General features: G+C 39.6%; 1 protein-coding gene across 1 annotated transcript in view; it reads left to right on the top strand.

Moving 5' to 3' along the window:
- Nucleotides 1-23,505, top strand: part of LOC140238828 (calmodulin-binding transcription activator 1-like) — a 130,734-nt gene that overhangs the window by 96,005 nt on the left and 11,224 nt on the right. The window contains exons 4-9 of the mRNA XM_072318727.1: nucleotides 1,726-1,861; nucleotides 5,682-5,753; nucleotides 13,601-13,760; nucleotides 15,940-15,983; nucleotides 20,304-20,439; nucleotides 22,312-23,505. The exon at nucleotides 22,312-23,505 is cut by the window's right edge and continues 1,127 nt beyond it. Of these exons, the coding sequence (XP_072174828.1) occupies nucleotides 1,726-1,861; nucleotides 5,682-5,753; nucleotides 13,601-13,760; nucleotides 15,940-15,983; nucleotides 20,304-20,439; nucleotides 22,312-23,505 (1,742 nt within the window). The remainder of the gene's footprint in view (nucleotides 1-1,725; nucleotides 1,862-5,681; nucleotides 5,754-13,600; nucleotides 13,761-15,939; nucleotides 15,984-20,303; nucleotides 20,440-22,311) is intronic.

Genomic DNA, 23,505 nt, shown 5'->3' with positions numbered 1-23,505 from the left:
GCTTTGAATGACTCTTTAATGTGTGAGAAGTGTTCCCCTCTTTAAGTCTCGCTTCACAAAACCTCAGCAGACAACGTGGATGTTGTCCTGCGCTGTGAAAAGATGTCCAAGTGTGATGCCCCGACCACCGTCATTATTCAGATGCAACCTTTTGACTCGGTGGTCGAGGGAATTTGTCAACATGGTCAAGTTGTTGGGAATCGCTTGATTTATTCATAGGTGACATACGCACGCTGGACGAAGACAGTATTTTACTCTTTTCTTCCCCCCCCCCCCCCAAGAAGTGGAGTAAAGGGCAAGATCAGATATATGCCAACTGTTACTTGTGTGCAGTGTTTAGTACTGCTTTTCTGTTCTTTTTCTTTCTTTCTTTTTTTGGCCAAAAATACTGCAGCTTTCGTGGGAGATACTATTTTTCCCAAATTGTATTGTTACATACACATTGCAGAAAAGGTAGAAATACTGTTGTTTTCTTTCTACACACACAAAAAAAACCACCCCAACCTTTTCAGCCCTCATTATACATCAGTGCTATGTACAAGGTTGGCATCCCTATTAGATTAGGTGGGCAAGAAAACAAATGCTAATAGAAGAGATTAAACAAATGTGTTAATAGGGTGTTCATCATAATTATAGAGTTAGATAATGCAAGAATGTATAACAAAACTGAGCTTTTATTGATAGTGCTGGGTTGAAAACAGGGCTGTGATTTTCCAAGTGTCATTAGGGAATAGGTGGAGCTAAGAGGAAGGTTTTACAATGATTGGAAGAAATGATATCTTGTTTTGGTGGAAAGTGCCCCAACATCTAGTTCAATGTTACAACATAACATATCATAACAGTTAACAGGGTGTTTGAAATCTTGTTGTCTGCTCTGCAGGGTAATTATACCACTCACATTAGGGTCAGTGAAATGAGCATGCACTTGCCCTTTAAAAGGCATGGGACCCTTGCTAGTATTCCCAATCAAAGAAGTTTGGAGAAGTATGCATTGTATTGCCCAGTGATATGGTTATTCCTTTATCTTACGAGATTTGAAGTCACCTTTTTTTTTTTTTTAAAGAAAGAGAGAGAGAGAGAGAGAGAGAATATTAGTTGCAAGTGCACTAATGAAGATGATAAAACCAGTCAGTCATGTGATATCATAAGGCCTTGTGTCAGGAACCTTTTTTTTTTTTTTTTACTTGAGTGTGTAGATCATTATATTTACATTTCCTGTTTTGTAGTTACAATAAGTATAATCGCATCATCGTACTTGAACAAACTTGCCTATTAAACCGCAAGGCTCCGCATTCTCCATGATGCTGTTGTACATAATGTTTCCACTTTTGCAAGAGCAATTTACAAGTGCATGCACAATGTCTGATCGTAATTTCAATTATAAACAATTAATCTACAATTAAAGTATACTCGTACTTCATTTAGGTTTGTGTATTTGATATCTTTTGTGAATGTTTGAATGATATTCAATACTCTCAGTGATGCCCTTATGTACATAACATGCAGTTTTCAGTTTTGCAGGTGCAGTGTTCAACTCCATGCACAAGGTTTCTTCTTGTATCTTCAATTATAAGCAATTAATTTGCAATTAAAGTGTACGTGTACTTCATTTAGGTTCATGGATTTGATATCTTTAACAAATGTTTGAGTGATACAGAATTTGAAGAGAGTGCCGTGAACTCATGTTGTTGTTGTTTTTGTTCCTTCTTTCTTAAAATCTTCCAGGCCAGAGAGTGGGAGCATGTTTCTGTACAACCGGAAGATTGTCAAGTACCGGAACGATGGCTACCTGTGGAAGAAGCGCAAGGATTGCAAAACGACCCGCGAGGACCACATGAAGCTCAAAATCAAGGGAGTCGAGGTGAGACAGAGGCTCGTAGGAAACGATAAATGTTCACGTTTGCGAATTTGCATTTCTTTATGATAAATTTGTACATCTTTCAGTGAAAATATAACCTGTGGTACTGGTACCTCATATCTACTGTAAAACCAGAATTTTTTGCGTGCATGCAAAGATTCGCAAAATAAAAAATGCACATCAAAGTGTTTGTCAACACAATGTATTGAATGCTGATGTTGACTTGCACAAAACTTCATGCCTCAAAAAAAGGCCGTTGGCTCCAATTCAGAAAAGTTTAATGCCTTGAATGTTTTTTGCTTTTACAGTTTGATACTTCTGTGACATTATGTCAAACTTACTGTGATGAATCTGATGGCAGAGTCCTGTTTAATTACAGAAAGACTTCAAGAAGAAGACACATATCAAAATGTTTGATATTTGACCAAATTTACACAAATGTAAGCATTCAAATGTTCAAATGAACTGGAATGATATTTTATCTTGCACCCATTAGGCCCATGGGGTATTTGCTGCTGAAATTACCATTTTGTCATCAGTAAATTGGCACAATGCAATATTTGGCGCCCTGGGGTACCAAATGAAAATTTGCCATTTTGTTGAATTATTTCTTTTTTTTTCAGCACTGTACCCTGGGCTACCAAAAATGTGTAAAAATAATTTTTAGTATCATTATGCACAAAGATGTTTTCTTGTTCGTGATTATGTAACAATTAATGCATGCAAATAATAACTAATTAGATTACACAAGTTGACATGGAAGGAAAATCGGCATCGGGATTGTTATCGCCCCGCCGATTCATGCCGGCGCTGATGATCAGAAAATAGTCGCCATGACAACGTTGCACAACTGTATGATAATGGACATGAGATGTCGCTCCACAATGCCGTACCACAGCTTACAACAGTACCCTTGTGTACGGCGTGCCGAATCAGTCATCTGTAGTTTGTGGCAAATTTTATATATCGAAGAAAATTAGCTAGGACTATCTACACTCATGAAATGTGCACATAAATTAGCTGGGACTGTGTACTCATGAAATGTGTGCATATTCATGAAAAAATTGACAAAAAATTTGCCAATTTCACAGAGAAACAGGAAATTTAGCATCTATCCTGCTCTGTCAATTTAAGATCACGCATGAAGTTTAAGCAATGAAGAGGCTTTTGAAAATTTTACAACTGAAACAAAGGTTACATATGACAGGGGGCTGTGGAAATTTTGCAAGGTAAAGGGGGGGGGGGCTTGGGGCAAGGGTTAATGGTACTTTTGTTTATTTCTTGCTTTACAGACCCACAAAGTTTGTGTGTTGAGGGGGCGGGGTGTCCGCATCCCCTGTATGAACAACGAAGGCTCATCAAGTGAATGAGAATATAAAAAATACTCTGGAGTATTATGGAACCACCAGTAAATGATGATATACACTGTAATGAAAAAGATGCAGATCTAAACCACAGCTATATGGCCACAGTCGCACTGTGGGAATCTGCAATGTATGTGTAATTTCACTACCAGGTATTCTGCTTTGCGTGCAAAAATTGTAGTTTGGGCAGTCTGACCGCAAACTTCTCAAGAAGTACCAATCGAAACTTCGTGCAAAACTTCATGCATGCACTTGGAAATTTTCTCACTTCCCATGAAGCTATGTGTGGTTTTGTGTAGTCTGACAGGGCATGACTGAAACTTAAAGAAGTTTGTTGCGTGATTAGATTGATTTCATGTTGTTTACACACTTTGCGCATCATATGCGTGCCATTACACGTTCACATTTTTTTTTTTCAGTGTTTGAGGAGGGTGTGTGGTTTTTGCCTATGTGGGCATTTGTGTTACAGACAAAATCAAAGGGTAGTTTCGCATTACTCAAACGGCGCATTGTTTTTTGGTAGTGTCATCGCGTGCTTAAACTTCCAGAATTTATAGGGAAGTAAACTGCGCACATTATTGCATAGTGTGAACATGGCCTATCAGGTTTCATGGTCTAGGGGTTAAGCACTTGAAGTCATTATGGGGATTTATGAGAGAGTTTAACATTGGTCTTGTTGGTGGATTATACAGTTTCACTCTCAGAATTCTCTCACTCACACTGTCAACTTGGGGTTTTTTTTTATGAAAAAGATTATGTGATGGTTACAGTTTGGATGATCATGCAGCAATTTCTTCCATGGCAAAAAGAAATGAGCATGTTCTACTTGATGGAAAATGTTTGAGTTTGTAAATTTATGAAAGTTAATTCCTCTGTGTTCATGTACATTTACTTCATATGACTACAAGTCATAGCACTGCACTGCAGATTAGTTCATGTCATGTCAGCTCAACTTTCATGCGGTAGATGAAATCCACTTGTGAATATTACCGGGCTGTCAATTCTCCCTGAATGTGTGAGAGATTTCCTGAAAGACCCTAAATATCTCTTTGTGTTGTGATGAGAGAATATAAAAGCCTGCCCTGTTTGAGAATCACTTGAAGAATTTGATTTGCAGAATGAGTCAACTCCATTCTTGTAAATTTGATATATTTGTGATTAAAACTGAAAAAAAAACAAAGGAAATAATAAGAAAGTATGGGATAATCATGATCATAATATCAAGAATATTCCTTGTTATAAATGTAACAAGTAAGGTATCACTGCTAAGCTTATATTTTGCTCTTTCTGATGATATGTTCACTCTAAAACAGTATTATTGAATTGAATTGAATTGAAATGCTTAATGCTTAATGCTTGATGCTTGATGCTTGATGCCGAATTGAAATGGTGCTTAAAGATAATATAGTTTTGGTACCTCAAAAGTTTCTGTGAATTTCCTTGTCTTAGTTTGTGTTTCAGGTTAAAGTACCTTTCATATAACTAACACTGTGAGACTTACTCGCCCCAAAGTGCTCTCATGTCATGTACTACCTCGCCGCCGTACGGCGGAGCATACTAGTAAACGGCTCTCGTACGAAACCATTATTGCATGATTACTAAGACATGAGAGCACTTTGGGGCAAGTAAGTCTCACAGTGTTAGTTATATGAAAGGTACTTTAACCTGAAACACAAACTAAGACAAAGAAGTTCAGGGTACCAAAACTTTATATTATCTTTAAGCCATTTTGCGATTTAAATTCTTAAATTTCACCCATTAGAATGGATGTGAAATACAGTTGACATCCTGATTACTCCTCTGAAACTCTCTGAATGTTATGGAGGAATGGTGGCAGCCGTGATGCCACAGATAATTACAATTTTGGGCTAAAATACTAAAATTTTCATATTGTAGATGATCTTGACAAGATCAGAGCTGTACTGTAAACTCGCTGAAGAGCAAGAAAGATTTTTTTGCACAACTGATATATCACTGTAATTGGATCAATAGAGAGAAATTTTTGGCATATGAGGCAAGAGCTCATCATAGCAGTGAACTGTCAAAGTATGTTTACCGTCTTGGATATAGTACGCTGATGCAATGCAAAAATGCAGCTGTGTTTGCTCCATAAATTTCAATTATTGAGTCAAGGTTGCAGCCCTGGTTAGGAGGGCGAGGGGTTGCCTCCAATTTCAGGCGACGGAATAAACCTCAAAGCATTTCTCAATGCCTGTTTTAATATGATTTTTCATGACTTGATTCAATTCATTTCTGGCATCATTATTGGTATTTCTTTTATCGTTATCGCAGTATAAAAGAAATCTGCTTTTACGATCATGCTGTTGCATTGCCACAAAGCCTCTAATTTGCACGGCCTCTTTTCGTAAAAAGATCATTGACTTTCCATCCTTAATCATCTTTCCTCTCTGTTTCTCTTTGTGTGCTCCTTTCATCTTCCACTGGGCATCATCCGGTAGTGTCTCTATGGCAACTATGTGCATTCAGCCATCATCCCGACATTCCATCGACGCTGCTACTGGCTGCTGCAGGTAAGAGGTGCTGCATGTGATGCGAGTTTAAAGGAGCGGTTGTCATGTTACATGTTTTTAACACTGATGATTAATGACCTACGCAATTGATTATGTAATCATCATTACCATCCTCACAAATTTTTGTTCACCAGATGGAACAGTGATGCAACCATGTATTCTTGCTGGGGTGGTTTTTGTTCTTTGTGAAAAAGTCATTTTTGAGGGGTGGGGGGTTCACGTGCATATTTATGGGCAAATTCAGCTTATTGCATCAATCATTAACCCTCTGAATTTGAAATAAAAGTATGAATAGGATGTTTGCTGCCAAACTCTTGAAATTTTGTCCATTTTGTCCATTTGATTCATTCGCTGCCCAATGGGGTACATTCGAAAACCATGAACAACACCGGTCAAGAAATATGTGCATCAAAGTGTATGCTCATCGTTAATGGTAGACCCCAGTCAAGATACTTCTGCTGTGTGTGTGTACTTGTACGAGATCAATGATAGTGCTGTACACATTTTGTTATGGGGATTCTCAAATATTATATATATCCGAGCCGGGCCAGCATTACACTCCACGATATACCCATGCTACCTAGTCTTGTGGGGTTGGAAGGGTTAAAGGGCAATAATGCCAGAGCCGTGATGAAGGCAAGCATTGCTACATACCCAGCTGGTGGGGGTTGGTGTGCCCCCAAAACTCAGGGAAGAAAGAGGAGAGGGAACAGACTAACAAGCCATCAGCATTGGCTACATGACATCATTAAAACTGACCCTGAGTGAAATCAATTATCATCCCGCTGGAATGCCTAATGTTTCTTATTTAAATGCATAGCGATTTTTCATTGTGTACACTATATGCATTTATAAATACAATGTATCATCGCACATTTATACATACATTGTAATATATACATATAAACATATGCCTGGTAAATACATACAATCACCATAGGAGTAGCACACACATACACACACATGCATATGGACAGACATACGAACAGATGTACATACATAAATACAGCATTCGTACATAGATGTACACACATACAGACACACATACATACATACTGATAGCATATCAGTAGTTGCACATTCTGACATGCAGGCATGCAGGCATGCGTGAGGCACTGTAGATATGCATATAAGCAGTCAACATGCAAATCTGAAATGCGGACACGAACCCACTGCTCTGGTAATGCCTCATCATCGTTCAGCATGCCTTGGATAAGTCCTCCACCCCAACACTTTTATTTCTTTTAAAGATTGTTTCACAATACAGGGGTAGATTTTAATCAAGTTTATCAGGAATCGTTCCCTGGGGGAAAGAGTTTCAATACTGTCCAATAGCAATCATGGGGTTGGCACTCAATGGCAGCAGAAAAAAAAAAAAGAGAAAGAAAGCTAATTTTCAAATTAGTCCTATTAGAGCTGAGGCTGCATAGAATGCTGGGGCTTCAATAAGTAGGTACAGGTAAGGAATAAGAGTTCTCCACAGATGGTTGCAGGGTGGTCCCATTTGGTCCTCTTTGGTTTCTGAAGGGGCAACAATTTATCCTAGGAGTAGGCGGCATCAGTGGAAATATATTTTTTTGCATTATCTGCAGAATGCGCAGGTACATGCAGAGATATGCAATCTTTGCAAGAGTTTTCCATGGGGTCTGTAGATATCAGGAAAGGAGGGGCATTTGGCCATAACTATAAAGACCAGCAAATCTCCCCAGTTGCCATTTGCTGCATAATTGAATTATAAAACTGTCCTGGTCAATAAAAAGGTTTGAAACATTGTGTTATATTGGAGTGCGGTCTTTGATCTGTTTACCTTAACAACAGTGGTAGACGGAATTTTTTAGGAGCCCATATTATGCCAACAGGATTTCTACAATTACAGAATAATTTCTGACATCTCCCCCCCCCCCCCCCAATTGTCAATCTCCCTCTCCAATGATATTTGCATTGTTATTTGATTTATTTCTGCAGCAAATTGAATCCTCAGACAGAAAAGTTTGTGTGCGATGAATACATACACATATTTAAGGGTAAAATGTCTGTGGGGCGTTGGCAGCATATTAGCAGCCATGGGTGAATGGCACAGTCCCCCTTGCAGTCCCTGCTCTGTCTATGTTTTCATCAGTCAAGAAATTCCGACTCGGAGTTGCCGCAGAGTTATTACCGTATGATTCCACTGATGCAGCCATGCTTTTAGGGCATAATGGCCTTAATTTTGTTTTCCATGAAGAACAGAATTTAGGTATTTTAGATTCGGGGGGGGGGGGAATGCAGAGTGGAAAGAAAAAAAAAATAGGAGAGGCAGATGCTGTAAACAATGCATTAGTTCTTCCATTAGGCCCAAATGAATGGGGAAACTCCGCAAATTCTTTCACCTCTGTTACCGCGGACAAAATCATCTCAACCTGGTCTGCTGGTGTTTATCTGTGGCCCTATTGCGGGGTGACCTTTCTGATGGGATGGAAAGCGTTAAGGAGTGTCCCATTTCTGTATGTGCACGTCGAGTCCATTAACCCCTTGCATTTGAGCATCATTACCGTGAAAAAAGCTCGGCGCATTGGATTTGGCAGGCCACGAATGGGGGGGCTTGTCCTCGAGTAATTCTCGCTGGCAGTCGGAATTCGCCGTGATGAATTTAATGTCGGATTCGATGAAGCTATGGCGAGATTGATGGTGGGATTGTGTTTATGCTGAAAACGTATGTGGCCGAGGGGAACGGGAGTTGGAGATGGCGACGTTTGCGGCTCGATAAAAGTTTGTCGGTGGAGAATTGCCGAGATTGTGGCATTCTGTCATTAAAGACAAAATGCAGAGACCATGCAAAATCAAACCAAAGACTGCTATGCATTCCTATCATTGTTAGAGTGAGGTTGTTGACTTGTTCTAAAAGTTTGTGGGTTGTGTCCAAAGCCAGAGAAAGCTCATAATAACTTTCAAGCTGGCACATACAGGTATCCAAGAAACTTGTGGTACCACAAGACTCAGTTACCCTGACAGATTTCCATAATGCAGAGCTGTGTTTGCCATTGCTGTAGTCATCCGGGATGAGAAGCAGAGAGTAAAGAAATCTACTTCCCTGCAGCTTTGAAAGATGTACTTAGCAGCCAGGAAGCCTAAATGGCATGATTGAGTCACGATGAAAATGTTAGGTCTGGATGAGGTTTACATAGATACTGACTTTATTAACCCATTGAGGACGAGCTGATTTTTCTGCAATGTACATTTCCTACAGATGCCTGCCCGAGTGTACTCGGCACTAGTCTTCATAGGGTTGATATTAATGATAAATGAAGAAAGGAGTTTTACAAATAAGAAGGAGAAAGAGAGATCAATAGACTGATAGGTAGTGGAGGGGGTGGGAGTGATTGGAGAAGAGACTTAACCATGTAATGTGACTCACAATTATGGTACAAAAAAACAACTGTAACAAATGTTCACTTTTCTGTAAGTCACACCTCTTTAGCTCAAAATCTCTGTTAACCTGTTGAGGACGAGTCCCGAGTATACTTGGATGAGTGTCTATGGGAAATACGTGTTGTAGCAAAATCAAATCGTCTTTAACGGGTTAATCTTTCCCCTTATTATAAAGAAAGGGATGTGCAAGAAATTTTAATGTGTGTATTGTTCGTCACTCCTGGTGTAGTCCCATACATTCCTTTCTGTGTGTGCAACACTTTGTGTACTTTATATAAAAAGAGGAGGGCTGTTGCAAACATGTATGAAAGAAAAACATGATTACATAAAAAAAACAACAACTTGTATCAAGCCACTGAACTGCTCTGCCCTGCAGCCACCCATGTGTGTGTGATCACCCATCTCTGCAATTTAATTTCCATGAGTGCATAGCCAATCCATATACTAAAACCATACAAAAATATCATGAAATTTTATGCTTTCTTCAAGAGAGTAGAGGTTCCTACAGCAAGAGCTAGATTTGTGGGTGCCAAATGGAAATACTGAAAGCCTGTGGCTCACTTTATGTACTTTAGGTGTGGCTGTGTGTGAGGTGTCACATTAGCTTTCGACATTAGCTGTCTAAAGCACAAAACAAATTGTTTTGGATCATACTACCATGCTGGTGTCATTGTTTTTTTTAATCACATCTCAAAAGTGCAGACTGATTTATCCTGTCCCTATCTGCTGACCCCCCTTCCCCACATATCCATCAAATATTCATGTAATGTCATCAGTGAATGCATGACTGTTTACTTCTGTAACCATTCATACAGTCTTTTCCTCCTTTAGAAGTAGCAAAACATTTACAGATGAATATAGACAAGCCGTAAAGTGGTGAACAATTCTCAGCTGACCTTCCAAGAGCAGACACTATGGTATTTTCCATTCAATTCAATTCAATTCAATTCAATTCAATTCAATTCAGTTCGGTTCAGTTCAGTTCAGTTCAGTTCAGTTCAATTCAATTCAATTCAATTCAATTCAATTCAATTCAATTCAATTCAATTCAATTCAATTCAATTCAATTCAGTTCAATCCAATCCAATCCAATCCAGTCCAGTCCAGTCCAGTCCAATCCAATCCAATCCAATCCAATTCAGTTCAGTTCAGTTCAGTTCATTTCAATTTAATTCAATTCAATTCAATTCTACTAAATTCAATTCAATTCATTCCACATGCTAAATAGAATACACAAATTCACTGACACACATTGCACATCATGTTTACATGGAAAAGAGAAGAATGAGACAAAAATTTTCATATATAGTACATGAGGGAATCAGATAAAAGCCATATGACACCTATCGAGGCCAATTCCTTCACAAATGAACAGAATGCAATTTGCAATCAAGGGAGAGATACATTTTCAGAGCACTGCAGGGTGTTCAGATGCAAAAAAAAATTATACTAGAACGGTACAGCTATACCAAAAAGGTATAGCTATACGATGTATTTATACGTCTGAACGCTGACTAACGAAAAGATGCATAGCGAAACGACGGTCAGATCATCGTTTCGAACTAGAACTTGATAACGAGTCAGCATTCCATCATGTCCATTATGCGTCTGAACATATGGCGACCATAGAACTGTATAGTTGGGCGGGGCTCAATGGGAGTGGGCACGAAAGGTAACCGCATAGCTGTCACTCATGACCATAACGGCATGCACAGTGGGAAACTGCACGTCTATGCAATGTTTTCCGGAACGGTCAAGATTAGCGTCTGAACGGTCTATCAGCAATACGATGATTCTTTACATGTCATTTCTTTATCGAGTTTTGGTATATAAACTGGCTTGTATCTGAACAGGGGGTTACACTCATTTTTTTTTGAAAGTGCAGAAACCAAATTTATATCAACTTTTTAGGTATGAAAATCTGATTTACAATGATATCCTCTGCACATTCATGGCAGTGTTAGTTTTCCCTGTAGAAATTAAAAAAAAAAAATCAACAAGTGATCAAAGTCTGGTATGAAAAAGTGATTTGCAGTGATATCCTAGACTGCATGTTCATGGCAGTATAAGTTTTCCCAAGAGAAATGAAAAAAAAAATCAACAAGGGAACAAAGTCTGGTATGAATGGTTCATTATGTGCCTGGATTGACTGCTCTAATTAGCTCATGGAGCAGCTTGTCATTAAAGGAACTACGCAATGCAAATGCATGTTTACTTCTGACGATTCATGATACCCTCAACATCACTTATGTGGCCATATAATATATGTCATATATTTCATGATATGTATATATTTTCAAACATTTTTCTTCAAATTACTTGGATGTGCCTACAAAAAAACACCCCCCCCCAAAAAAAAAACAAACAAACAACAAACCACCTTCTATTCCAAGACTCTGCCAATGGCATCTGTCCATCATTGCTTAAGTACATGATTAACAAAAGACATTAGAATGCACCTTTCCCTAAGCAGAGCATAACTTGCATGTTTCCATAATATTAACAAAAGACATTGTTGAGAAATATTCAAAGTTTTGCTCAGTGTAGGGTAAGGTGCTTTCCAATGTCTTTGTAAATCATATCAGTACTTCAGCAGTGATTGACAGATGATGTCATCGACAGGATCTTGGTTTAAAAGGTGTTTGTTATTTTTGCCATTTCCAAGTAATCTGAAAGAAAACATAGTAGAAAAATTGTTATGAAATATATGGCTCATATTTAGATATTCTTGTGGCCACGTAAATGATGGTCAGGGTATTATGAATCAATATAACATGCATTTGCATAGTTCCTTTAAATGGCAGGAAAAAAAAAAGACTGGCAAAAGTCCTTTTTTACCATGTAGCTCCCTCTCCGTCATAATCTGTTAATCAGGACCGCCACTTTAATGGATAGCAACACTAATCTCATGTTTGCATTGGGTGAATGTAAAACTGAATCTCGACGAATCGTGGCCCGTGATATCGAGATAGGAAAGCGGCCTGCATCGTTTGCAGACCCGTTCCAGCCACTAGGCAATTTTTTATCCGTAACATGATTATGGACACCACGCTGCACACGTGTGTGACTTGAATAGATCCCGATGTTCAAGGCATGGTGATCAGGTTTCGATTTCTCCTGGCTGTTTTGTCACATTCTTGTTTTCGGCGGCGGATCACGTTCCCGACTCGTTTATTTAGAGTTTTGTTCTTCTTCTCTCTTGTCTCTCTGCAGCAAGCCGTGCAGAATCTGTTTGTAGAAACTGTGAAATATATCTATATGTTATTGGAGTTGTTGTTGTTGGGTTTTTTTTTTACCTAGCAACGGGTATTTCAGGTAAAGGGCATTTGCAATACATGAACTGAAATTTCCAGGTCCATTCAGGACTTGTTAATTTATTTCATTTCATTTTTTTTTTTGGCATCATGACATTTGATGCACGCGTCGTTGCTTTCATTGATTTACTCTTTGCCGTCACGACAGCTAGCCTTGCACGGCTCAGACGGCGATGCCCGATGAATCAAAAGTTCCGCCGAATTCTCGACGTTAGTCGAGGGTAGAGACATGGTGGAGACATTGCATTGTCCCCCAGCTTTTCAGATGGCTTAAAAGTGAGGGCTCAGAATTGATTGTCTTCAGAAAAACAGAGGAAATGAAAATGTCAGTGAATTCAAGTGATGATATGTTCTTTTACCAGTAATTTGATTTAATCTTATGGAGGGGTGCATGCTTGCGTACAGGTTTGGAAGAGATTTTATGGTCAGATATTGCCGGAAGACAAGAATGAAATGTATCATTAGTGCTGTCTCCATGGTAATGTCATTTCATGAATTGATGTTACGCTTGTGCTTGTTAAAGTGAATACATCTTTGCTGTCAAATTGACAAGTGTGTTTATAATCAAAATATGCCGAGCATGGTATAGTGTTCACAATATGACATATTTGTATTTATGATAAATGTGAATTCTGTGTTACAAATTAGCTTGCAGAGGGCATCTAGATACTTGGATTCATTAAAAAAAAATATGATTGGAAGAAACAGACGAAATGATAATTGAAGATAAACTTGTCAGTACCTACTAATCTAGCCCACATATTTGGCAGTTGTAATATGTTAAAGTCATATATAAGAGCTTGAATTGCATAAATGGGTTTACTTTTCCTCAGTCACAAGCAGCACAGTTGCTGAAGAGTTACAACAACAACAACAACAACAACAACTACAACAACTATTACTACAACTACAACAACAACAGCTGAATCAAAGTTTCATCACAATACTTTGATACTGTGCCAGAAGTTGGGACTTTTGCATCAAGAAGCTTGCATTGTTAAGTGTGCAAAGGTCTTCAGCAATTTGTTTGACACATTCTGACAGTATTATTTTGATTTAAGTAACAATGCCCATTATGATGCTCATCGTTATACTCAGTTTTGTGTACTTGTGTCTCTTGTACAGAATCCAGACATTGTGCTCGTCCATTACCTGAACGTGCCGGTCACCGAGGATCGCAAGCTGACCCTGGAATCTCTGACCAATGGGTCCCTCATTGACCTGCCCCAGCGGGATGGCAAGACCTGGTCAACGGAGGACATCATCAAGCAGATCACCCCCATGTGTGAGTTGTTGAGCCCCAGGCAATACTGTTTGAATCGTTAGGCGCGGTCAGACTGACAAAAGATCGAGAAGTTTAAGATCGCGAAGTTTGGGCAATTCGTACGCGCACAAGAAAGGGTGCGCCGTCCGATGGCTAGTGATTGTAATGTAACAGTGCACATCTGTACATGACAATGGCCTCGCGCTTCGGAGACACCGCCCGCAAACAGATCGAGAAGTTTCGCGAGAAGTTTCGCGGGAAGTTTGCGGTCACACTGGCAAAATTTCGAGATCTTAAAGATCGCGATCTTAAACTTCGCGATCTTTTGCCAGTCTGACCGCGCCTATTGTGACAAGTTTTCAACTGCATAGAATGATCCATTATCTTGCAGGGGATGTTAATGAGTGGTTGCGGAGGAAAGTGAAAATCATTCATTGCTTCATTTCAATGTGATTCAACATTATTCTACCATAGAATCATCACTGTTGAAGTGCTTCTTGATTTCCCATTATCTGTAAAACCAGGCATAATCACACCACACCAATGTGATCATAATTATCTGGAAGATTACTTTTGAATGGATCCTCAGATTTTCCTCAAACTTTCCTGATGAGTTTTTTTTTTCCTAATATTTTTGCATTCAATAAATCCACATACAGTGTACATATTTAGTCCATTGCAACTACTTCCCTATTGGTAGAATAAGATCTCTGCTCTTTGTAATTAGTTGGTGTTTTTTCCACGTGTCATATTCTATGGCTTTACTTTTACTGATGGTTTCATATTCCTGATTGATTTATTGTCTTCTATAGCAGCTTGCATGTTTATATCTGTTGCTTGGAGATAAGTAGTTAACATAAGGTCATTGAGCATACGAAAGTAGTCATCAAAGACATTATTGATATGAAACTACTGTGCCATAAGATGATGTCTTATTTGATTACCAGTACCAGTGAAACAGGGGCTCTTGCACCAATGTTTAGGAGATCAAAAAATAGTTCCGTGTGTGTGTCTGTGTGTTTTCTTTAATGAAATAGGAGAGAAAATGATAATGGAAATTTACATCTGTAGGAATGATTCATATATTAAAGTGTGTTTGCTTGTTTGTGTGTGTGTGTGTGTCTGTCTGTGGGTGTGTTTGAGCACTCTCCTAAAGTGAAACGTACCGTACAGTACCTGCACCAGAGGAGTGCTTGAACGCCCCTAAAGTGTACCGTACCGTTCTGTACTGAGCCAAAAGTGGACCACTTCCCGATGTGCTCCAAAAGCGTTCCAAAAGCGTACCAAAAGTTTGCTGTAAAGCATGCGCGTATCATGCGCATACGTCACAATGCAAAGACATCATTCTCTTTGTTCGGGACAGCTGCATGTAGTTCAAGCGCCAGGTGAATGACATTCTTGCTACAAAAATGCTTGACCTCTTCTAAAAATAGCTAATGGGGTACGCTCTCTCAACAGAGCGCTCGAACGCTCCAAAACTGGCATGGTACGGTACGGTACGCTTTAGTTCAGTTTGCTTGCTCACTTTAGAGCGCTTGAAGGCACCCTGTGTGTCTGGTATGTGTGAAAGACAGAGCTGCCGAGTCTCCCCGACTGTGCAGGAGGCTCTCTAAAAACTTAGATATCTTTTCATGCTCTGACAAGTGCATATTAACGGGATGGTACAGTTTTGGTTGAGGTCAGAATTGAGATTTTCACTCTTTGCGAGATAATTAGAAACCACTTACAAAAAAACTGTACATAAAATATTAAAGAGCATACAGTCATACAAGGAATTAAAACTTATTTGATGAAAATTGGTTTTGAAATGGCTGAGTTATCCAACTTTTTATTCCTCTGAGAATTTTATGCTCTGTAATATTCATATAAATGGTTTCTAATTATCTTGGGAAAATTCAAATCTGAATTCCCATTTCAACCAAAATTATACCACCCCTTCTGATTTTTGAATCATTTTTGCCTATTTAGGTACATTTTGATAAAGCACAATTATCTTCCTGATTGCTCATTGGAAACTCCCTAGTCTGATGTCTGAAAGTTGATGGTCCTGGAGAGAGAGACAGAGTGTGTGTGTGTGTGTGTGTGTGTGTGTGTATGTGTGTGTGTGTGTTTGATGTGCTTGATGTGCTTTGTTAAATGTCAAATCATCAATAAATCATTGGTGAAGAATACTAACTGCAATCTCTGGTTTCACTTTCAGTGCACGGGTACCAAATTCAGCTAAATGGATCAACGGAATTGACAGTAAGTGTTCTAAAACATATCATACATATGTTTGTGACCTTCAGCAGGGATGCCCCCGACCCCACCCCATGCCCCCAAGATTCTCGGTATCACCAATACCCAAAAGCTTCTGCGCACGCTGCAGAGCCCTATCACAGATGCTCTGTGGGGTTCCTCGGGAGCATTGTCCCTTCCAGTTATCTTGCACTTGTCTCAGTTCCCACACGATTCAGTGCAAGTTTTGTCTGCTCTTTTGTGGTTGCTGCTTTTTTCTTCAGTTAGAATTAAGCTATACAAAAAAAAAAAGAGATTAAAAAGGCTAAATTTCACTGATTTGCAGTCACTAGCATGATGGTCTGCTTATGCAAGGCTTCAATGTGCTGGTCGTATGATGGAAAGCGAAGAGATCTGCAACAAAACACACCCCTGGATTAAGACGGAATGTGACCTAAGTGCGTATGCAGCCAAAGCCAGTTGCAAGTTTGTCCCCTGAGCTATCCCATAATGCATTTTCAATTTTTCAATTTCAATGTTTTATTTCATTTTTCGACAAAAAAGATATGAACATCACTTTTTTGATAACAGAAATTAAGGTGCGTAAAGTATAACATAAAAGAATGTATATACAATGATTGTACCACCTTATAATAATTATACACTATCATATAACTCAAGTTATCACTATCATATAACTCAAGTTATCACTATCATATAACTCAAGCAATCAATGCTCACCACACGGCACCCGGGTATTGGTGATACAGAGAATTGAGCTAATCACAGTTTTATAAAGTAGGAAATGGCAGCATTAGTGATTGTGTGAGTAAACTGATGTCCGCCCACAAGCAGCGACATTAACAAGTGTTCCAAGAGAGAGCTAATTACATCGTTATTATCTTTTTTATATAAATTATTTTTATCATTGCGAGACTGAAATGTATATGAACCAGGAAGTATATGACAGAAAAGAGCAGTGAGATGATGAGATTCTATCCCTCCATTTGATAATTAACTGTCTCAGTCAACTGCGATTTTGATTACTTTACGAGCGTTTATGCTTTTGACTGAAACTGTCGACATCCATGCAAGGACAGACGGGTTCTGGTACATACAAACATGGTCTTCGTGGAAAGAGCTGGGATTTCCCCCATGAATAATAAACCACTTAACGTGTCTGTCCAGCTAATCCTGTGCTTTTTTTTTACTCAGAGTTTAAAGATCACTAGATTGAAACACTGACAATCAAATCTACCTCTTCTCTCGGATATGCCATTGATCAACTATTTGAGAGCAAAATTTCAGCAAATAACTGTTCTAAGAAATAACAACAAACAAAACAAACATAAATGCTCAACCCTGCATCCCTTATAGCAAATAGTGGAAATGTGTCATCTTCCTAGGAAAAACACTCATGATAGTGGTGAGGATCCTATCCATGTCTTAACCCGTAAAGTTCTATTTTCAGTAACCTGTTGAGGGTAAGCTGATTGTGTTATAAAAGACATATCCCAAAGACACCAACACGAGCAGACCCAGAACTAGTCCTCAACAGGTTCATGCTGACACAACATAACATATTATCATCTATATAGGACGTTTTAGCGGCGCATTAAAAACGTGTATTGTAGTCCGCTCAATTTTTACCATTCAATATCAGAGCATATTGAACGAAACGCATAGGCCAACGTATTAATTCCCCATAGGCTACCGTTGTTACTTGCCGTTCAAGATCATACCATATTCAATTCTGTCTCGTCTATTGCGCGAGCGCTTGCTGAATGCGCAAACGCTTGCTACTAGTGCGCGTCGTTTTTGTTACAATTCACAAGCGCGCAAGCATCTTGCTAGTTGTTTGTTTCGTGTACGCAGTTTTAGGGGCTTCCCCTTTTCAGCGCTGGGATGTGACTGCCGAGTCAACTTCAAAGACGAGTAGAAGCCGGGTAATTTTATGCAGTTTACAGATGCTTGCTCTACTTGATTGTATAGATGATAATAATTATATTGGATGGCCTTGATTCATGGAATACCAGGGAATATTGCACTCGTTAGGGCCAATATTGCACTCATCTTCGATTTGTGCAATGTTGGCCCTAACTCGTGCAATATTCCCTGGTATCCCATTCATAGCCATCCAGTATAATATAAATATCACACAATATAATCCAAACTTTGCCCAAACTAGTGATTAAAGTCACTCATCTCATATTTAGTGTTATGCACTGTATGTTGCCAGTGGTGTGTTATTCAGGGCAAATGTAAAACCAGAAATGTTCTCATGCATTTTAATTTTGCGAATTTTGAGAGAGCCAAGATTCGCGACATTAAAATGCATGTGAAAGTTCTTGTGAACACTCTATGCGTTGAATGCCAATAGCAATTCGCAAAAATTTAATGCCCCAAAAGACCCCATCGGCCCCAATACGAGATTTCATGCTGCTAAAATATCTTACTTTACAGTAAATCTCTGTACAGCAAGAGAGCAAACTGTCCAAGTCATTAAATCTGAACTTCTCTTGTCATCCTTGCTCAGAAAGAAATTAGAACACTGACCCAGTATTCTATTTCATGTCTTGTTCATGCTCTTGCAGTATTGCTAGTACTGTTATCCTATATTTTTCTTCAGTCTTTCCACTACGTACAGCAACTGTCAATCCCATCTATCATCTGCCGACAGGAATGATTAGATTGGGGTTAATTTTTTCCCCTTGTAATCGACTGCAAGTTAATTTGCTTAAAGTTTAAGGATGATACTGAGAAATGATATGCTGAAGTCAAGAATCTCGCTTAGCCCCTTCATGGCCAGAGATGAGGCTGTTGTATATGCCATCTATAGACAGTTAGAGTCAGTACTGAGCTAGTGGCTTTCCCTGATATTGCAGGAGGCTCTCTTAAAACTTGGATGCCTCTTTCATGTCCTGAAAATTTTATACTGTATACTCCATATATTTTGTGAGGTTTTTATTTTTGCAAATTTTGTGAGTCGGGTGCCATTTGCAGATGTTACAACACCCAAAGTATTAACTCCAATCCCAACATGAATGTGACATATATGTGTCCATTTCCCCATTCATAACTGTACTCCACGATTGCGAATTCAACCACTCGCAAAATTGTTGAGGTGTCCTGATTTGCAAAAACTTAGATTCACTACACATATGGTGTATACAGTATGAAAGTCTCCCTAATCTGGAAATTATTCTGCCTATTGAGATGCTTGTAACATACAAATGTTCCCCTGGATACCCATTGTATAATCTTTCTGAGTTTGATGTGTAAATGTTTGTAGCCCTGTCAGTATCCCTGTAAGGTTTAATCTTAAAGGGATCGTATAGTTTTGGTCAAGACCTAACATCAGGTTTATAACATTTTCTGGTGAGATAATGAAAAACTTCTTATGAAATATGAAAGAGAATGTAATTTCAAGAAGGATTCAACGTTTATTTGATGAAAATTGGTCTTGAAATGGCTGAGATATCCCAAAAAAGCAATCCTAGTACAGTTGAACCTCTCGTATCCGGACAAGTCGGGACCGGGGCTCATCCGGATAAGGGATTTGGCCGGATACGGGAGAGTCAATGCTTTATACATGTACATACCGTATAACAGAGCTCTATGGTACATACACATACACATGTACTGATGTAGCCCATTGTAGTACCACATGTAGTAATGTGTATACTGCGACCTTTTCATTGTTACACTCAGTAACAGACCCCAAAATAGAGGTTGGTGTTTGCAAGCGGAAATCATTTTCTTTTATAAATTCTTGGGATGATTTACCTAAATAATTATTAAGAAATGTATCAAGTATATGTAATTCATGTGTGTTTCCTCCCGTTGTTATTAAAAAAAGATAAAAAAATCACGGCGAGATTGCGTCCGGATAATAGAGAGATCCGGATAAAGGGAGGCCGGATAATAGAGGTTCAACTGTAGTAAAATTGATAGGCCACAACGTATATTAGAATCTCTTTGTTTTACCTTATTTTTAGATATCTTAGTCATTTCAAAACTGATTTTCATCAAATAAACTTGATTCCCCTTAGAATTGTATGCTCTTTAACATTTCATAAAGTGGTTTCTAAATATCTCGCAAAATGTTACAAGGTGAATCCTCACCTCAGCCAGTACTGTACAGTCCCTTTAAGGTTTTGATCCTTTCTGTGCCTCTGGACTATGGACAGTGTGTACAAGTCTATGGGGTTTTCTGTGCCAACTGGCACTCAAAGCACATAGAGTGTTGAAGTTTGTACGAGAAAGTCTCACAGCATGGAAACCCAGTAAAGATGTGTCCAGATAAAAGGTCCCTCAACATAAAAAACTCTTGACTGTCCTCTACAGCCCTCGGATTCGGCCAAGGTCATTGCCCAGTACCTCCTGCACGGTCAGCGTCAGGCCAACACCGATTCCAGGAACTGCAACTGTCTGGACTGTACCACGCTCAGGATCATGGCCCAGGTTCCGCCCAGTCCTGCTGGTGAGCTGCCTTTTCGTAATGGTTCTGGAGCTCTGTGCAGGGAAATATTGTAATTTTGGTGCCAGAAAGTTTCCACAATTGCTGACAAATCTCTGATGTGGGCAAGTCTTTGGTATTAAGTGGATGTTCATTTGATGGAAAAACAATAAGTTTAGTTGATTGCTATCTGTTCCTATATTTTGAGAGCATCATGAATAACAGTTTAGGTGAAGAAAAAAAGATATAGAAGAAGAAGTTGTTTGATGCCATCTCCACAGAGTACCTAAGTGTAATGTTATAGCCATTCATTCCCATGGAAACTGGTTCTAAACAACCTCACCTGGCCTGAGTGTTTATGAAAAAATCTATTGTTGCTAACCATGCTCGCACCTGGTTAAAACCCAAAGCTATAACAGACTGTGACATCATTGCCTTGGTACTCTACACCTCCTCAAACTTTGGGGGGGGGGGGGGGGAGATCAGACAAGATATGACAGCTTCTATCAATATGCTTACCTTTCCTGACACTCAACACCTGACACCTTTCATGACACTCAACATTCATTGAAATGAGCCATGTATTTTGAGAGTACAATAGTTTTTATTTTTTTAACCCAATCCCACCAAAAAGTTATATGAAGTTATAAAGATCAATGTAATTTTAGGTGGAGAGAGTAATTCTGTTCACAATGAATATTTCCATAGGAAAAGAAGCTGTTTTTTTTTTGTAATCCTCTATAATTATGATATCTAAAATATAATTGCCCAATATTTCTCTCCTTGAGTTGGATTTCTTTCAAACACACAACAAAGCAGATTACATGAAAAAAAATTAGGCATGTTTAACTAAAACAATGCGAGTGTAGCCTGTAGAAATGGAGAGCATTAAAACTGTATAGTGTCTTGTCAAGAGAGGGCAGCAGAGCTCATCTGTATGTAGGCAGATAACTTTCAATGGAATGTATCAGCAGGGTAAGGTTGGAGGTTACTGATGTGTGAGATTGTAACAGGCATGCCATTTCGTACTTACAGTGAATATTTTTTGTGCATGTGCAGTGCTACTCGGTACTCATCGTTAATATTTGATCGCTTGACTTGGTTCTGAAATAGTTAAATTGCTAATTCATATTGGATTAGTTGTAGATAGGATTTCAAAACTGGTTTTAAGCACAGTCCCATGCTTAGGCATTGATGTCATGCAACCCTGCCCCACTGACAACGCACTATTTTTCTGCTGAGGAAGCATACCCAAGAAGATTGGGTGCCAGTAGATAGCACATGGGTGTGATATGGTAACATTTTGAACCTGTATTACGCTTGCAAATCTTGTGATAGGGTCAAGGGGGGCCTTATCCCCACCAATAGTACTGGACTTTCCTTAGCCCTCTTTCTGTGTACACTTGCTGATTGCCAAAGTGGGCTAGCTAGCCCCGCAAAACAGCAGGGTTAGGGCTGCAATTGTGGTTCTAACCCAGCAATTACGGTGCCAAGCAAGCCAACGTAAACAGGACCAAAAAGTAGTCAGGGGTTAAATAAATGAGATGAAGCCTGAAAACCACTAACCAATCAAAACAAGTTATTGATGAATATGCATTTTTGCGAATGCTTATCAGTGAAATGAAAGGTTAGGTGATTTGTACAGTGTGCAGGGTAATCGTGAATATTCATGTACTTCTGAAAGTACAGAATTTAGAATTTGCAAGAGCAAACATGTTGGTTTCCTCTTTGGCCTAGGACAGGTGAGTGTAAATTACAAAACAAAGTGGCACAGGGTATATTATAGTCCTAGCCAAAAGAAAGTACGGGTCAAGAAAAGCAAGTTAATATAGGGTATACAGGTATCATCTTGACAGTTCTGTGTATAATGAGAATTTCTTATTTCCTCCCTTGTAGGTTCCTGCAGCAGTCATAGTACTTGCCAGTCAGGGGCATCCACCAGCAAAGGCCCCACCCACATCACGGAGGACAAGAACCAGTCTTGCAACACCCAGAGCACTCTGTCCACGGCAGTGACCAACACCGTCAAGATGGATGAAAGCGGCAACATCAACTTACTGATTGTGGTGGCCAACCAGAACAATGCGGGGAACAAGCTGCAGGTGAAGAGTATCGCCCCTGTGGATTCCTCCCAGAATATTTCCGAGGTCCTCAAGGGACTTAGTGGTAATGTGCAATGCGTTAGTGAATCTGATGTTAATGTCGGCAGTGGTACCAATGGTGTCCAGGATAGTGCTTTGAGCAATGTCCAGGATAGTGCTTTGAGCAATGCCCAGCACAGAGGACTTTCGGGAACACCCGCCTCAACATCACCTATGGTGTCTCAAGATGGACGTATCAACGGTGTTCTGCCATTTGTTGCCCAGCAAGCCCCAGGATCTGTCCTACGGGACTCCCTTCATCAGAGCCACCATCTCCCCTCTACCAGTCATCAAATCCACCATCAGCAGCAGGTGGGAAGTGAGGAATCACAAACTGGTGTGCAGAGATCGCAAGAACTGACCCACCATTCCCAGGGACATCACCCCAAGCACATAGGAAATATGAACCAGCCTGCGCAGAATATTCACGACTGTATGCCCCATACTTCGCCCCAGGGGATCTCGGGACGTAACATCCTCAGATCCCCACAGCTGGTTGTGTCTTCCCCACAACCAATGCCCACCCCTGAGGGTCATCAGCTTCCCTTGCTTCTGACTTCTGGGACTCAGCAATGTAATCCTTTCGGTCTATCTCAAGAAATGATGCAATCAATTCATGCTGGCAATCAAAGCAATCCTGGATCACTTAATCAGGGACATCAAGCAATCGCACCTCCTGTGACATCGGAACAACTCAATACATTCAAAATGCCTGGTGTGAGGTTACCCACAGATAATCGACCCACAGTTTCCATGAATCCCCCACAATTGATCCTTCAACCAGCTCCCTCAAATACAACTAAGCCAGCACAGTTTGTTCTGAAAGCATCTGAAGCAAAGGAAGGTGAAGCTCCTAAGTTTATCCTCAAGCCAGCTGATCGTCAGGACAATCTTAGCTCCCAAGGAGTTGCGCCTCGGCAGTTCATCCTCAAAGCTGTAACATCATCAG

The sequence above is a fragment of the Diadema setosum genome, chromosome 15 (assembly GCF_964275005.1).
Source record: "Diadema setosum chromosome 15, eeDiaSeto1, whole genome shotgun sequence".
Lineage (NCBI taxonomy): Eukaryota > Metazoa > Echinodermata > Echinoidea > Diadematoida > Diadematidae > Diadema > Diadema setosum.
This window is presented reverse-complemented; position numbering and strand designations above follow the sequence as displayed.